The sequence below is a fragment of the Equus asinus genome, chromosome 3 (genome assembly GCF_041296235.1).
Source record: "Equus asinus isolate D_3611 breed Donkey chromosome 3, EquAss-T2T_v2, whole genome shotgun sequence".
Taxonomy (NCBI): Eukaryota; Metazoa; Chordata; class Mammalia; order Perissodactyla; family Equidae; genus Equus; species Equus asinus.
In genome coordinates, this window is record NC_091792.1 from 47,584,266 (window position 1) to 47,601,712 (window position 17,447).

Here is a 17,447-nt window from a genome sequence, read left to right on the forward strand (position 1 = left end):
AAGGTAGTTTTTGATGCTCATCTTTGTAGTTTGCTCTGACCCCAGGAGGATCTCTTAGGTCTCTTAGATCTCTTTCTTTCATTCTTTCTAATAAACTAATTGGCCTACAATTTACCAAGTGGAGCTACCAGCCTCCACTTAACTGCTTACAATCCAAATATTTATTGTTTTTAGGAGTGCTTTTTAACCTCCATTTCGTCACACTGTGTTTCAAATAAAGTCAGTTCATTTGAGAGTAATTTTGTTGCTTCTATTCCTTCTACTCCTGTCCAAAATGTCTGGTTACTTCTCTGGAACTGGGAGTGGAGACAGTGACTCACTTTTCTCTGGGTGACACTAGGCTGGTGTTGTGGTCTCTGGTCTTCTTAAATTTCCTCTTTTTGCCTGAAACTCCAACTTGCAAGTAAGCTGGGGCAAAGTTGAACAAAACCCAAATATTTTCAGCTTCACTGGACTAGGGTAAGTTCTATGCCCTATAAGTGAGCTGCTATGAACATCCAGTTCTTTGGTTCAACATATCTGGTAATATCCATTTCAGAATGTATAATTTAAGTGATATAGTAACTTTGTCCATCATGGTCAAGTATTCAGTCTCTGTTAGTCAGTATTCAACAGGAAGCTATTTTCCAGTTAAATAACTTTTTTCTGGCAAATGTGACATAGATATACTCCAAAACCTAGGAAGACTTATAGAGGCTTTTCTAATACTACTGAGATTTTAGGCTTACTACAAACCAAGTGGCAAGGCACCTTATATTGTAACTCAGACCTTTTATGAATCAAATTAATACCATATCACACTACCAATAATGCTTATTTTAAAACTTTTATAATATCTCCCATAATATCACTTCTCCCACTATTTTCTGTATATGTGTATTTCTCCTGGACTTGGACTGTTAAACATATTTTTCCTTGGTTTTATGAGCCAAAAGAATATATAATAATGATGGGTTTTATTTTAAAAAATACTAGGAGGGTTTAAAAATAGCAGGTATTTTAAAGAGCAAAGATTGAGCCCAGAAATTTTGAGAGAATTCAAAAATATAATTTTTAAATAAAATGTCTCAGCACTTCAAGTATAATAACTACATTTATTTTTTTCTATTATAATTTTCCTTAAACAGTATGATTTTTTTGGATGACAGTACTCAGTCCAAATAATCCTAACTAAAAATATTAGCAAAAAGAGAAACCAGGCTAACAATGAAAAGATAGAGTGAACATGGTTGGATAATATGGTGAAAAATTTCATGAACAATAAATAAAAGTAATAGAAATCAAAGGCAAGTCATATCTTGTTGGATGTTGGAGGGAAACATAAATTCATCAAACAATTAATAGAAGTTTAAATAAAACTTTGGTTACTTTCAACAAGGAATAGTATACTTTTGATTTGGTGAATTAATCTCAAAACAGGAATACAAATTATCATCCCAAAATGTACTGATGTTTGTGTAGGATACCATAGATGCAACATCCTTTATTCATTTCATATAAGTATTCTTCTTGTGGCAAAGCTAATATGTAAAGGACAATCTGCCTCTCTAGACAACTAAAAGATGATGTATATTAATTTAGAGTTTAATATATATGAAAGAGATTAATCTTTAACATCACAAATATCATGTTTACATAATATTATTACATAATAAGCAATTAAATTTAATTTGAGATGGCAAATGTTTAAAAAAGACTTCAGCTATCCAAATGTTCATTATATGTCTATTAGCCCTAATACTTTAGAGAGTTACAGAATATTAAATAGAAAACATCTGCCTGAATGATGCTACTTTTAATTATCACAGTTTAATAACATTCAAGGCATACATTTTTGCTGTTATAATTTGAGATTCTCAAAAAGTTAAACATATGTTCTATAGAGACCAAAAAATAGTTTGAGTCCAATTAAAATAGCAATTCAATCATCTCACATGTTTATTGACCGCTTAATATGTGCCTACTACATACCAAGACCTTTTCTGAATGCAGTATAAACAAAATGGACAAAAATATCTGCTCTCATTTGGTTGCATAATGCTTATATGCTGGATGGGGTTATACAGATAATAAACAAATACATGATAAATTATACAGCATGTTAGATGCCAATACAATTATGGAAATGAATATCAGAAAAAGTGACTAGGCATATCCTGGAAGAAGATTTCAAATTTTGAACAAGATAATCATGAAATCTCATTGGTAAGCAGACATCTGAACAAAGTAAAGAAACAATTCATGAGAATACCTTGGGAATGTGTGTGTATTTCAGGTGGGAGAAACAGCAAGTGTAAAGGCCCAAGTCAGGAGTGGGCTTTCAAAGGAAAAGAAAGGAAACTATGTGACTGGAGATGAATAAGTGTGAGAAAGAACTAGGATGGTAATCATGTGATCAGAGAGCTAGTGGGATGCTACATCACGTAGTACCATATAGACAATTTTAAGAAAGTTCTAGGATTACAGAATTAAGCCTAGAAGAACAGAGACTATCGTGTCTCACCCACTGCCCTGCTCATAAATCTGGAGTATCACTCCAAGAGTAGGGAGCAACTATATCCAACACCAGTTCCAGAGCTGCAGCTCAGATATTTTGCAGGTCACAAGAACAAGGGGAGAGGCAGATCATAAGAAGAGAGCAACACCTAGTCTCATAAAAATATGACTTTATTTGAAACAACGTGTGAAGAAATTCAAACCTAAGGTCCCTCTTAAAAACAATAGAGATTTTGGTGATAATCAATTATAGGAAGTTGGTAACTCTGTATGGGTAAATAACAGGTCAGCTAATTTTCCAGAGATAATATGGAAAAGAGATGGTAAGGAAAAGTCCTAAGGCAGGCCTCAAAACTAGCCCTGAATAGGAGTCTGAATTTAATTGGAGAAGACTGGAGAAATTTGTCTCCCAGGGCACTGTTGAAAGTATTAACAAATTCAGCCAGCAATCAGTGGAGCTAACAGCTTGGTGTAATGCTTAACAGAGACCTCAGGAAAAGAAATGATCGAAGCTAATCTGCTAAAACAATGTCATCCCAGAATTACTGTGCACATGCCCAATGTTGTGCTGAGGAGTAACATCAGTCTTCACATTGTGGAGGATCTATATTTTACTACAATGCTCCAGCTAAATCTGTAAGCAGATAATACAGCAAGCAACAGGAAGGCCAGCGAGGGCAAGGGAGTATCTAGAGTTGCTAAAATATGTTATCTAAAATATACTGTTTTCAACAAATCTATGGTACATACAAAGAAACAGGAAAACGCGTCCCATACAAAGGAAAAGAAGTGTGTACCAGAAACTGCCTATCACAGGGTCCTGTTGTTGCATTTCATAGGCAAAAACTTTAAAGCAGCCACTATAAATGTGTTCAAAGAGCTAACTGAAACAATTCTTTAACGATAAAGTAAGGCATGATGATAATGTCTTATCAGATACAAAATATAAATTAAAAGATAGAATTGATTAAAAAAAACAATCCTGGAGTTTAGAATTATAACAAAGGAAAATAAAAACCCACTAAAATGGTTCCACAATGAATTTTAATTACCAGAAGAAAAAATCAATCAATGTGAAGACAGGTGGATAAAAAATATGCAATTCAAAGAAAAGAGATAAAAAGAATGCAATAAGCTTCAGAGAAATATGTGACACTAATAAGCATAACAACATACACAAAATGAGCATGGCAGAGGAAGAGAGATAGAGAGAGGGGAAGAAATAGTATTAAAAATGATAAAAGTTGAACACATCCAAACAATGAAAAATGATAATCTACACATTAAAAATGCTCAACGTTGACCAAGTGATATAAACATAAAGAGATCTAAACTCAAATATATCATAGTAAAAATATTAGAAGACAAAGACAAATAGATGATCTTGAAAGCAGCAAGGGAATAACATGTCACATACAATGAAAACCCCAGTAAGAGTTACAGCAGATTTCTCATCAGAAAAACTGAAGGCTAGAAGATAATGGAATGACGTGTTCAAATTTCTAAGAGAAGGAAAAAAACCTTTCAGTTAAGAATCTTATATCTGGCAACACTATCTTTCAAAAATGAAGGTGAAATAAAAGACATTCAAAAATAAACAAAAATTGAGAGAATTTCTTGATATCAGACCTACCTTACAAGAATGCTAACCAAATTGCTCAAGGCTGAAATCAAGTGACAACAGCTAGTAATTTGAATCTACATACACACACACACACACAAAGGTGCACACACACACACTAACACAAAGGCACACACACACACTAACACAGAGCACAAGTATGGATAATTATGTGATTACAGAAGACATTATAAATACCTATATTTTCTCTTGTCTTCTTTAAACTGATATAAAAATTATTTGTGTAAATATATATATATATACATACACATTTTCTATATATATATAGTCTATTTTTGGACTACATATGCTTATGCAATGTACTTGACAGTAAAAGCAGAAAAGAGTTGACTAGGAGCAAAGCTGTATAGAATGAGGAAATGGTAACTCACATACACAGGAACCAGTCAAGGGAACCAGACAATATGTACTTATTCTCCTTTCTTCTCTGTTTCTTTAAAAGACATAAATTTATATAAAGTAAATAACAAAAATAGTATGAAAAGAGGGAAGAGTGGTTAGAGCTATATGGGAGTAACAGTTCTGTATCTTACTGGAATTAAGTTAGTGTAAACCTGAAATTATTCTAAGAAAATGTCTATAGTAAGCCACAGAGCAGCAACTACAAAAGAAATGTTTAAAAGTGAAAATTTCTTAAGGGAACTGAAATGTTACTCTAGAAAATTGTCACTTAGTTCAAAAGCAAGCAATAAATGAGGAATAAAGAAATAGAAAAGACTGGAGACCTATAAAAACTAAAATGGAAGATACAATTCCAACTATGGCAATAATACATTTAATGCAAATAGATCAGACAAATTCAATCAAAATGCAGATAGTCAGACTAGACTTAAGAGAGATCCAAATATATGCTGTTTAAAGGAAGCATATTTTAAATTGAAAGATACAGATATAAAGTAGACGGATGAAAAATATTTATGCAAAAAGCAAAACTAAGAAAACTGGAGCCACTCTACTAACAGCAGACAAATTAGACTTTAATACAAAAAGCGTTACTAGATTGCCCCCTTTTTGCACCTTCCACTGGACCAGAAGACTTCCTGTCCCTCTCTTGGTAGAGCATCTTTTCTTCTATCCTCTTTTGGTAGCAATACATCCTTACCTGTGTCTTGAGGCTGAAAGTGATTGCCCTCCTTCCCTGTGAGGCAGACTCCGCCTAGAAACAATGGATCCTCACCTGTTCCTTGGGGATGGGACAGATGACTGCCCCTACCTAAGCTGCTTAATGTTTTGGCTTCCAAGTGCAAAAGAGTCAGACCAAGGGAATAAGGTCTGTCTTCCCACGGCAGCTGGTCACCACTTACACACTGTGCACCAGGAAAGCTGTCTCTGATCTCCTACCCAGCCTCTGATCTTATTTGAGAGCACATGGTGGAGGCCTGTGGACATGATCTTGAGAGTGAGTGTGAATTCCTCATGGGTGTAAGGCCCCCCAGCCAGTCCAAACTGATATGGTAGCCCACACACGGCCTTTAAGAATTTGTTAAAATTTCAGCTGATGTCTTCCACACGCTTTTGTGTAGCCTACGGCTTTCTCCTGAGCTATGCCAAGAGCTAAATAGTTCCCCATTCATCATTACAAATTAGTTTACCTTTGAACCTGCACCCCCAGCTCTATGATATGCTCAGGTGAAATTATAATTTTGTCAATTTTCCAGCTTTTTCTCTTCATTAGAGTGAATTTCTTTGCAGATTTCTTTCTGAGTAATGGCAGAATCTTCACATTGCTTTTGAAGTACTTTGTTTTCATTTTCATCTTTATGTAGAGAATCTACAGATCATGCCTATCTCAACTTGATTTCTTTTTTAAAGTGCTGTTTGTGAATATGTGTGTAGTCTCTATTCTTATTTATTTCTAACTTCTTAAATGGTTGAAAAATTTTTATTTCTCAGTTTACTTCCAATGAATTGAGAATGTTTTCTATATTATTTTTCTTTATTAAATTTGTTTTAGTAACTGATGTACTAGTAATTGTGAGAAAAGTTCAGGGAAGTGACTTTTGTATATATATGTACATATGCATGTGTATATATATACATATATATTAATTTATTAGATCTTAGTATTACATTCTTCAGATCCTACGCACTCTACATAGCCTCAGTTTACTTGATCGAATAGACTCTCCAGAGTCAAGACTCACTATTATTTTGTTTCTCTGATTTGCCTTGCTTCTTTGTAGTTTATACTGTAATATAGTCATACATTACATAACGTTTCCATCAACTATGGACCGTACACACAGGAGTGGTCCCATAAGCTTAGCACACCATATAGCCTAGATGTGTAACAGGCTATACGATTTAGGTTTATGTGAGTACGCTCTATGATGTTTCCACAATGAAATTGCTTAACGACACATTTCTCAGAACTGTCATTGTTAATAAGCAACGCATGACTGCATACGGATGCTATTAGTAGGTGTTGCATAAATACTTTGTCATTTATGTCCTCATTTTAGGTTGCAATCATCATCATTATAAAGAACACATGTATATAGGTTTGTAGAAGATAGAGATTCTGTGATCTAGGATCATTCCACAAATTTACATTCTGTTATATTAATACATTTTGTTTAAATCAATCTTGTCATTCTAGATTTAATAGTTCAAAATACCAATGTGATATGTTTGAATATTAAAATTTAATTCTCTAATATCCTCAGATGGGCTTCCATTTCTGCATAAGCCCAAATTAAAACACACACACACACATACACACACACAAACCCAGTGAGGTGTTTAATTGTTGCAATATGTAAAACTACATGGCATATGTATGGCACATTTGCACCAAAATAGACAAAATGAAATCATGTAATATTTATGTCAACAAATGTAAAAAACTATAGAGAATTAACAGGCTACATGTTAATATCCTTAATCTAATGAATATATTTACTTTTCCTCAATTTATAATAATTATTTCCTTAAAGGTCAATTAATGTATCAAAATGACATTGACTGATCTAGATAAAGTCAGGAATCATATTTTATCCGCAAGATGAAATGTTGAGTGTTTTTCTATTCTTTGCTAATAGATCTGAACAAAGTACAGAACCCTGAATTAGGAGCAAAATTGGTTTCAAAGTAAATGGGCAAGCAGAGGCACAGTAGAGTAATTCAGTGATCATCCATTTTAATAGTTATATATTTTTATGTATGTTGAGTCCCTGTCTTGAGTATCATGAGACTTTTCACTTGGACTTTGTAACATTGAACAAGTATATTGTTCCAGATGCCAAGGATCCTTGTACTTTTTCATGGAAATGCAGAAAGAATTTATACACATGAATAACATAGGCATTTTTCCAATTGAAATAGCAATATATTTAGAGTCAATTTTGATTCTTCTCTTAAAAGTGGTAAAATTTGTATTTAGAAATAGTCTTCAAGACTAGAAATAGGCTTCTGATCAAAGATTAAAACAGAATATGTTGGGTATTTTAGTATGTCCTTTCTCAATTTCAGCCAAATTATACTGCATACAAAATTTACTTATGAACTTGAACACGTCTCAAAACACTGAGAATTTCATTATTACTGAACTCTAGTAGAAAAGAATAATGGTTGCAACTTTTCTACTTCACCGATTGTAGACGTAAATTACTGGAAAATAGCCATGCAGTACCCATTAAATACCACAGGGAAAGCTGAAGAGTATCACTGAAAAGCTAAGTGCTTTTCCATTTACTAATAGGACTATATAATTTATCAAATGCAAACAAACAAACAAAACCATGCTCATATACTCTGGTTAATCTTCCAGAAAGATAGCAAAAGTTACCATGACTTAAGAGTGCAGACAAGAATTTCTATAACGTGACTTTCAGAACATATTTCTGTGTATGAAGTTTCCCAGGAGAGGCAAATGATATTAGAGTGTGTCTGGAAGAAAAGTGAAAATAGACTTTTGATAAAGTTCTGCTTTTGTTCTCTCTACTCATTTATAAAGAACAGCTAAGTGGTAGATAAATGGACAAGTGGCGTTAGAAGTGGCCCCTTATGTGTCCTTAAGGTTGTAACGCTGGCCTGTACATTTTCATCTTATTTTAGAGTTGTATTGATTTCCATCATAGCAATATTGCTCTTGACATTTTTCTCACTTTAAAAATATACGTAACATGATAAGTTGGTAGATATGATTAAATATATTGTTTCATCCTGTAAATCTTTACTAGTGAATGTATAATCTAGTCAAATATACTTACTTTTTAAAAGAAAACCCTGTGAGGAACTTGTGAGTAGGAGTCTGAAAGGTGATAAGGTTCTAAACTGCCTTTTTTTAAAAAGTGCTTCACCTTTACATAGATATAATTAAACAGAAGGTGAAAATTCTGAGACAAAACTCCTGAAAATTATGTTAGCTTGCTGTACATGACGACAGTTCTCTGGGAATATAGTCCACTGCCCAGTATTTTCATTAAATTTGTCTTTTATTTCAATTCTCATTCCCTTACCTAAATATGCTTATCCTTCATGGCTTTCTTATTTCTATCAATGATGTCATATTTGAGAGCTGTCGTGTTTGTCTTTTTTATTATCCATGTGTATTCAGTGGCCATTTCAAGTCTGGTTCCTAAACATGCCTTGTTTTATAATATATACTTTCAATTTAATTGTCTTCTATTAAAGACCATAAACTCACATTTTTTCAATAGACTCCCAACTGATACCTCTTCCTCTAGTTCCCTTTTCTTCAGTCAAATTTTCATTCCATTAAAACTCATACATTTTCTAAGTGTTGTTTTCACTGCCATTTCCCTTTTTGAAAATTATCGTTGAGCCCCTATTGTCTGGATTATCTAAACTCTTTAAATTGGGCTCATTCTTCACCTCTCGCCCTCCAAAATCTGATCATAGCCTGCTTTTCCTGCCTTATCTATATCACCTGCTTTACATAAATGTTTACTTCTTCCAGTCAGTGTTGCTCAAGGACCTCCCTACATCCTACATCCAGTCTTTGTTGCACACCGTTTCTCACTTCATGCCTTCATTGCTATCACAGAATCAGCACCAGATAATTTTATAGCAAAAAAAAAATTCACTTCACTTTTTTTTTGCTATTACTTCACTCTTATCTCCTGCCTTTTAAAAAGCTACTCTTTGATGTTAGTGTGTTTTTTTAGAGCAGTTACCTAATCGTTTTATCCTAGTTTTTTCTTAACGTCCAGTTTTTATACATATCCACATTATTGATGAGATCATTATTTGCCATACACTTTTATCAGGACGTGCATTGAATAATGCTGGTGCCCTCGATGCTAGCTCTTACTCTATCTTTTCCACTATCCTTGAAGAAAGAACTACCTACCTCAGAAAATATTAGAACCTAACATTACATCTTCTTTAAAAAAAGAATCACGTCAGTATTAGAAGTATTGCAACATTAAAAAAAAAGTGGTCAATATTTATGTGGTTAATAGTGTAATGATGTGGAAAGAAAAGAATTTTCCTTTGAGTTTACTTTTGATATTCCATGCTGATATTCATTCTTTTAATACACAAGAAGAGATTCTAAAGAAACAGACACCTTAAAAAGGATAGTTCCTTGCTTTAAACATTGAATATGAAAGGACATAGCAACAAAGAACTGATGCAAAAAACAAACTAAGTTGTCCTTCCTTTATGGATGTCACTTGACTTGCCCTCTACCAGATCCCGTCACTTTCAAAACCATACAGAGCATCAGACTGTGTTTGAAACCCTGGGAAGAAAAACAAAACAAAACATTGGTATGCACATTAAAACACTGACTGAATGCTCAAGGGTTAAAATGTAAGAGGTTTATTCTCCTTTTATCAAGCAATGTCTACAGACAGAGCATCCACATGGTGTAATCTACCAAAGAAGAATGTATGAGACAGACTTCCATTAAATCATTAGATCACAGACACTTTCTATGGTTCATGTTCACAAGGGAGAAAATTGCTAAAAGGGAAAGCAGATAAGTAGAAACATAAGCTGACTTTTCCTTGTTTATTAAATGTTTCTCCCATAATGTTTCTTTAAGCTAAGAAGACATCTACTGTATCACACAGCTCGGGATGCTATATACACATAAGATATTACACACTATAAAATTTCAGGTTTCTAAGCAGTTTTGCACAATTTAAACTTGAGTAAAATTTGTATTTAAAAAAGACCTTATTGGATTACCTTCAGTAAATGGAGGTCATTTCAACAGCCCATTAGCATTTTTAGCAACAATAAAACAAAAATAAGTAAAAGGATTCTCAAAACATGTAAACGCTTACTTTAAGCCTGGATACTTATCTGCTTATTTCAATAAACCAACTCTCTAGTTTTAATTCACTTCTACTGGCCTTTCTTTGCCCTTAAAAAAAAAAAAACAGCAGCAAGAATTTTTACTTCTATGCAGTGTCTCAAATAAGAGGATTAGTTAGGTTTCGAACTACAGTGCACACTTAGGGAGAGAGTCATTTAAGGATGATGTAGAAGCTGACCAGAAGTCACTTAGGAAAGTTATTAAGGAATGAAGTTCTTTGATGGGTTATATCTTTACTCACCACTGTGGATCTGGCCTCTTATTCCCAATTTCTATTACTAATTCTCCTAAACCACTAATACTCATCAGTTCTCTAGCCAGTATTTCTTCCTTGGTATTTATTTCTCTATATGTGGTTTACTCTAAGCAGACACAAATGATGCTTCTTTTTCAGAACTGAAAGTTCCTACTGATGCAACACTGGACTACATAAAAAGAACAAAATCTATTCTGCTAATAAACAATTGTAAGCAGTTGACATCCCAGACAAACGTGCACAAAGAATATAATGCCTCTAGTGATTGAAAGCAAAATGAGTAGAGAATACATTGCAAACATTTTTACCGTAGTTATTTTTCCTCCCTTCCTCCCCATTTTCCATAACATGCTGCAGATTATACAGTAAGTGTCAAATAGAGTTTGTCACCTGTATACAACCTAAGACCAACTTATGCCTTCAAATGATATTTCACTGAGGGTTAAGCAACTGACTGAAGGCAGGATTTGGTGCAAGAGATGTTCAACTTTTCTCTTTCAATGACAAGAGATTTATAGTTATGAGGGTGTTCAATACGCAGCTTTTAGCCTTCCTTTTCCTCTTGTGACATTCCCTTCAAGGCACAAAAGATTATAAACGGTGCATGGGACAGAATATTTTGAATTAAGAATTTTAAAGTTCACAATACCTTTTATTTCTGGTTTAAGCCTACCAAAAGGACAGAGAAAAAAAGAGGTAAATCACCCCCAAAATAAAATGGTGCTTAAAGTCATCTGAAATTCCCTGCAGTTATTTTTTTAAGTATTTAAATTCCTATTTTATTGGCTTAAAACATAATTATATATTTGATTCTTGTGATTGATGGATTTTATCAGTAAATATTGCGTTAAGTATTTCTAATCAACCAATATTTTTAATCAACTAATTGTGTATGTCTTTTCCAAAAAAAAAATCTATTTTATTTGGGCCAACCAAGTAACTTATGTTTGACTAGGATATAAACTTGAAAAGTTAAGCTATAAATTTAAACAATGGATTAAGTGCAATGTACTGGAAAACTCTTCATTTAATAATTATCTAATAGGGCTCCTAGGCATCTCCAACCCAAATGACTGTATTTCCTTTCTCAACTTCAGTGATCTCACAGTTTAACTTATTGAGTCTTCCATCTAGTATAAACAGAGAGTTCTTAGAAGGTGTCATCAGGTATTGACCAAACAAGCCACTGTCCTGGATTTGCCTGTTCTTCTGATTCCAAGGCCATTCTTCCGCCTTGAGTGGCTCCTTAAGGCTCTTTATCATTTTAACCTTCCCAGAGGAGAGCTCCACAAAAAGCACATCAGTCTGTGTGCTTGAACTACCATAGATGTTGTATTGATGGGCTTCTGTAAAGGATGGCTGAAATGCCAGATCAGATATGTGCAGATTTGTGTGAATATCAAAAGCTTCCTGTATTTCTCCTCTGATGGTAATGTACTGGACCCTTACAAGACCTTTCATGTCGTTAATGCTGACAAGATAGTGCCCATCTGGAGAGATATATGGAGTGCCCGTCACATCACTGTTGAATCCAATGACTGAGTCGGTTACACCGTCCACTATGAGCTGTGGTGGAATTGCCCCAGTGCTGTCAGGTTTGCAGCCAACGAAGTAGTATCCTCCCAAGTGTGTATATGCCAGTGCTTGAGGAACGCACTTATAGTCCTTCAAGTTAATTGTCTTGATGTATGACATGGTTTCGAGATCAATTTTTTGTAGCGCAGCTTCATCTTTATGAAGAATAAATCCAAACCTGAAAATATGAAAACCAAGATTAGAAAGGAAACTATAGAGTGGTTACCATAAGAAAATGCATTGTGGACCAATGAAAATGGCCATGACGAGTCTAAGCATTAACTGTCAGGCTATGCAGCAAACTGTGTCATAATCGTGTCAAAATTAAAGCTTGAATTGTGCTGCCCTCCTCCTTTCTCTAGGTCATTCTTTCATTACAAGCAAAAAATTGTAACTCATGCTATAGAGAGCAAAATAATTCAAAGCAATGTGTTTAGTTAATTGCAATAACAAACTATTTTCACCATAGAGAGTAGAAAAGTAAACATTTTGTATGTCTCTAAACTGTCTGATATTGAATAAGCTTGATTAACTGCTACGAAAGCCAGTAAGAATAAAAGGCTTGGATATATATTTCACTCACTTCACTTACTTCTTATATTGTTTTAAGGCCATCAAATAAATCTCACCCTCATCACTATTTAGACAACTATCCATATCTTTCTCGTTTAACCTGCCTCACAGGATTACCTTAATAGATGCAGATTTTGGGGGGAAGAAGATATAGAACTATTAGACTTCCATTTGCTATGTTTTATTTTTAATTTTTTAAAATTTTATTTATTTATTTATTTTGCTGAGGAAAATTCACCCTGAGCTAACATCTGTGCCAATCTTCCTCTACTTTATATGTGGGATGCCAAGCAGTGCCATGTCCGCATGCGAACTTAACCGCTGAACCACCGGGCTGGCCCCCAGTATGCTAATTCTTATACAAAATTTTATTTATGTAAAAAATATTACCATTTCCACACATAATACAGAAATATGGTGGATTCAGGACAATAGCTCTTTAAAATTTTAAATACAAGCATACAGTAAGCTCAAAAATATAAATAAATTCATATCTTTAATATCACAGAAAAATCAGATGAATATTCTGAAAAAAATCAGTCTTGTGTTTTAATTGTGCAAAGTAGGGAGTGCATAAACAAATACTTTACTAAGAGACAAAGTTGTTACTGCTTCTATGTTATTACGTTATATATAGTCAGGAACCCATATTGTAATTTTAGCTATAGTTGAACATTTGTGAAGAGACGGTTGGTTGTCATTGGAGATAGTACAAATTCTTCTATGCAAAAGAAAAACTACAATTTCTTAATTGAACAACTACTTTAAAAGATTTCTTAAATATTTATTGAACAACAACTAAATACAAAGCATTGGGAATATATTGGAGACAACATAACTCTCCCTGCTTTCAATGAATCTAGAAATTTTCAGTGGTAAAAAAATTGAAAAACTGTTAATGATTAATGCTTAATTATAGCCTTCTGCTATACTATTACTTTATATATACTTGATGTAGAATAAAGTAATCATTCTGAAAATTATATTTCTAAAGTAATTCAAAATGACATGCACCATTTCTGGCTTATTTCTTGGATCTTTCTCTTTTCTTGTGTCCTTAAAAACTGTTTCTTTCCTTTCAGTAAACACAGCTCATATCATATGTATTCAGGGTAAAATTTTAGTCCTGATTACAGTGCTATGAAGAAACATTTATATTTTTAACAGTCACTTCTAAATGTTCCCATTAAAATATTAATACCTGGGCAGGTCTTAAATACTATCTGAATATTAAAAAATAAAAAAAAAAATCCTGAAACTGAAAACTGAGCCCTATTATTTTTGTGTCGGCATCAAAAATAACATAGAATCCAAAATATCATTATCCACTCTTATTGTCTTAATAAATAATTAACTCTGACTATTGTAAAGGGAGGCTTTTCCATTAATGGACAATCATTAAGAATATGTAAGTGTGTAGATGTATAATTTCGTCTGGCATTATTTATGAAATTATAAGTTAAGATGGAAGATACTGTCTTTTTTTCCTGTTATACATTGTTCATGTGCTCAGAGGCAAAAGCAATAATATGCACATTTAATAAAAGCAATAAGCCAATGAAGTTTTGGCATTTCAGCTCTCCTCTTAACCTTGAGTCTTCTCATCCCTTTGGGCAATGGTTTCAGAATACTAAAGAGGAAGAAGGAGACAAGCTCTAACTACTCTTGAACTATTCAAACTCTGATACTAAAGAGCACAGTCAAGTTTTCTATGATACAATCCAGCCTCTTTTGGAGGTAATTAAAATTTTAAAAAATGGTCTGGTTAAAAATGCAAAAGCTCTAGGGGGTCATAAAATTACATCTATTTTGGCATCCACACTGTATGCTCCTTTAGGTCTAGAGATCTAGCTACATAAGCAGATGCACAAGAATGCCTTCAATTTTTCACTACTGATTTATTGGGTAGGAAGTGGTGTCTCTAATTCAAAATTTCCCCCAGTACAGATTGATATTCAGGAGTCTCCTACTGTTCATTAGTCTGTGATTAATATTTACGAGGCTCTCAACTTTCATGCCTGCTTAGTATAATAAAATTCTGCACAGTACTAGGCCTAACATAGTTTGTCTAATATTTTCCAGAATGTGTACGGGTTGTTGCAGACTGTGAGAAATGAGAGAGTTAAAACTTACTCTTGAAATCACTTCTTTTACTAGGAAATTAATGCAACTAGCCTAGTGTGACCTCTTAGCATTGTGTGGTTTGCTGTTAGATTTGGTGAGGAGAGTTAGAGCAATTATTTTCTTTCCCAAATTATTTTCTTTTTCTGAATGCTTCAATTTAGTTCATCATAAAGTTTATAAAAAGATTCAATGTTAATTACTGCTTTTATGCTTTAAGGTGAGGTCCTGAAATGATTCATACACAGAGAACTTGCTGTTTTGGATGAAATAAGGCTTCATTCAATCTAGGCTGATTTAGTTTCATGATCCAGTTTTCAATGTAATAGATATGTGACCTTATGTAAAGCCCTTGACTTTCACAAGATTCAATTTTCTCATCATCAGGAAGAGGATAAGGGTACTACTTTTCTTTCAGGATAAGAGTAAATGCTTGTTTATTATCAGACCAACAGTACATTCTAAATAAATAGAATTTGTCCGCGCTTTATACCTTAAGTAGCCTCATTTTTTCCATTATGAATCAAATAAGATATTTCCTGTGAAACAACAGATTATTATAAATCCATGGTAGAAAAAACAAATTATCAATATTTCTATGTAGCCAGTATTCCCACAATGTTAAAAATAAGCATGTAGTGTTACTCAAACGTAGCAAGATTTTTCCATTCGTAAATGAAACAGAGATCACTTTGACAATAGAAATTCATATTTTTATGCTTGCTCTCCCTTGAACCAACAAGATCTATGTCCAGCGCACACCTTACTCAATCACCAAATCCCCCATGTTGTTAGGAATGAAGGCAGTCTGGCTCACTCCATCTTCTTTGGAGTGCTACTTCAGCTCTTACTGAGGGCATGGAGCAGTAGGCCATGGTGAATGGGGAAAATTTGAGCTATGCTCAGATGACAAGATTTGAAATAGATACTTGTCTTACTCAAGAATTCTCACTAAAGGTAATAGAAAAATTTGTGATTGACTTTAGGACCTGTATATCTAAGGACATGGAGAGTTTCATCAGAGTTTATGTCATGACAATCCAAGAGCCTTGCAAAGAAAGCTGTTTAGTAGAGAGGGGAAAAGAACAGATATTCACAGAAAAGCATGGTTGAAATATTATGAAGCCTAATAAAGAGTAACTGCTCACAGGCTTTCGCATTCCACAAGACCAGGCTACAATCCTTGCATTTGAGTAGTGAATAATTTCCCCATTATCTCTCACTCAGATGGTCCCAAAATAGGTCTGGTCACAAAAATTCTCACAAAGTACTTTTCAGTCACTGTCACTCCACAGCATCTGTCATGTTATCCTGCTCCTGTTCTGCTTTCAGATCTATCACCTGAGATGCTGCTGAAGGAATCTCATAATTGCAATTAATGACCTGTATTAATTTGCCATTGTCAGTGCCAAGAACACTGATACGGCAAAGCTTGGAGTGAAAGAACCTTGTAAGATTTGCAGAACAACAATTATCTTCTCTCCTGAGTCTTAGTATCATACTGCCTCTTCCCAGAATCTTCATAGATTCTCATCTGACTAGTTCCCCTTACTGCTGACTTTTAATATTTAACTGCTGAGGGTCAATTCCCATACAAGAAGGTGGGAAGTGTGCCTTATGCTCCCTCCCCATTTCTATAAGATCTCTTTCCTCAAACCCTAACATCTGCACCTCCTCAGATTTTAAAACAAGATTTTTCGTGTATGTTGATGAACACAGGCTGGAAGCAGTAAGTGGAGATTGGTGTATTTGAGCCTTGTATTAGCCAGACACTCTATCCTGTTATAAAAACAACATTGCTGCAATCCACATCTAAAACCAAAGCATTTTCCAAAATTTTTTGATGTCTTGATTATAGAAACCATGTTCTTTGAAGAAAGATTCTAGAACAAAAGAATTCGAACAGCCCTAGGAATTACTTGTATTGGGATTTTACTTGTGAAAATCTACATCCAAAACATATGATCAATTAATTCATACTTCACAAATAAAAATAAGCAGGATTATTAATATATTGTTTTTCTGATCAGATTATATGTTTCTTGTTTTTCAAATTGGAAGGTAAGAGATGCTTAACAGATGAGAAACTAAAATTATAACCTCCTCTCCATATAATTAATATGTAAACTCACATTCACAATGGGCTGTTGAAATGACATCTTCCATTATGTTACATCTGACACAGAGTTTTCATGGACACAAACCATAAATCTGACATAAGCCATCATTCACTAGTTTATGAATTCCTTTATATTTAGTTGTTTTCTATTATCCTAGACTGACCCTCGTAAGAAAAGACTGAATGCTGTTCCTACTCAAGTGCCGGAGGATTTAGTTTTTATCTGAACTTCACATAAATAGCTCAGTAAAACATACCTGTTAATAAACAGTGGTCATATTCATATTCGGGAGAGGGGAAGCACAGAGAAAAAGAATTGACACATTTAGTAAATATTTCCAACTAAAGCAAGGACAGTTTCAGAATAGTCCTAATG

General features: G+C 33.9%; 1 protein-coding gene across 4 annotated transcripts in view; it reads right to left on the reverse strand.

Annotated features, from left to right (window-relative positions):
* Window positions 1-9,909: 9,909 nt before the first annotated feature.
* The window catches only part of FSTL5 (follistatin like 5), a 715,161-nt gene continuing 707,623 nt past the window's right edge, over window positions 9,910-17,447 (reverse strand). For all 4 annotated transcript variants that reach the window (XM_044767022.2, XM_070505002.1, XM_044767023.2 and 1 more), the window contains one exon: window positions 9,910-12,436. In XM_044767022.2, coding sequence (XP_044622957.2) covers window positions 11,734-12,436 — 703 coding nt within the window. In that variant the 3' untranslated portion in view covers window positions 9,910-11,733. The remainder of the gene's footprint in view (window positions 12,437-17,447) is intronic.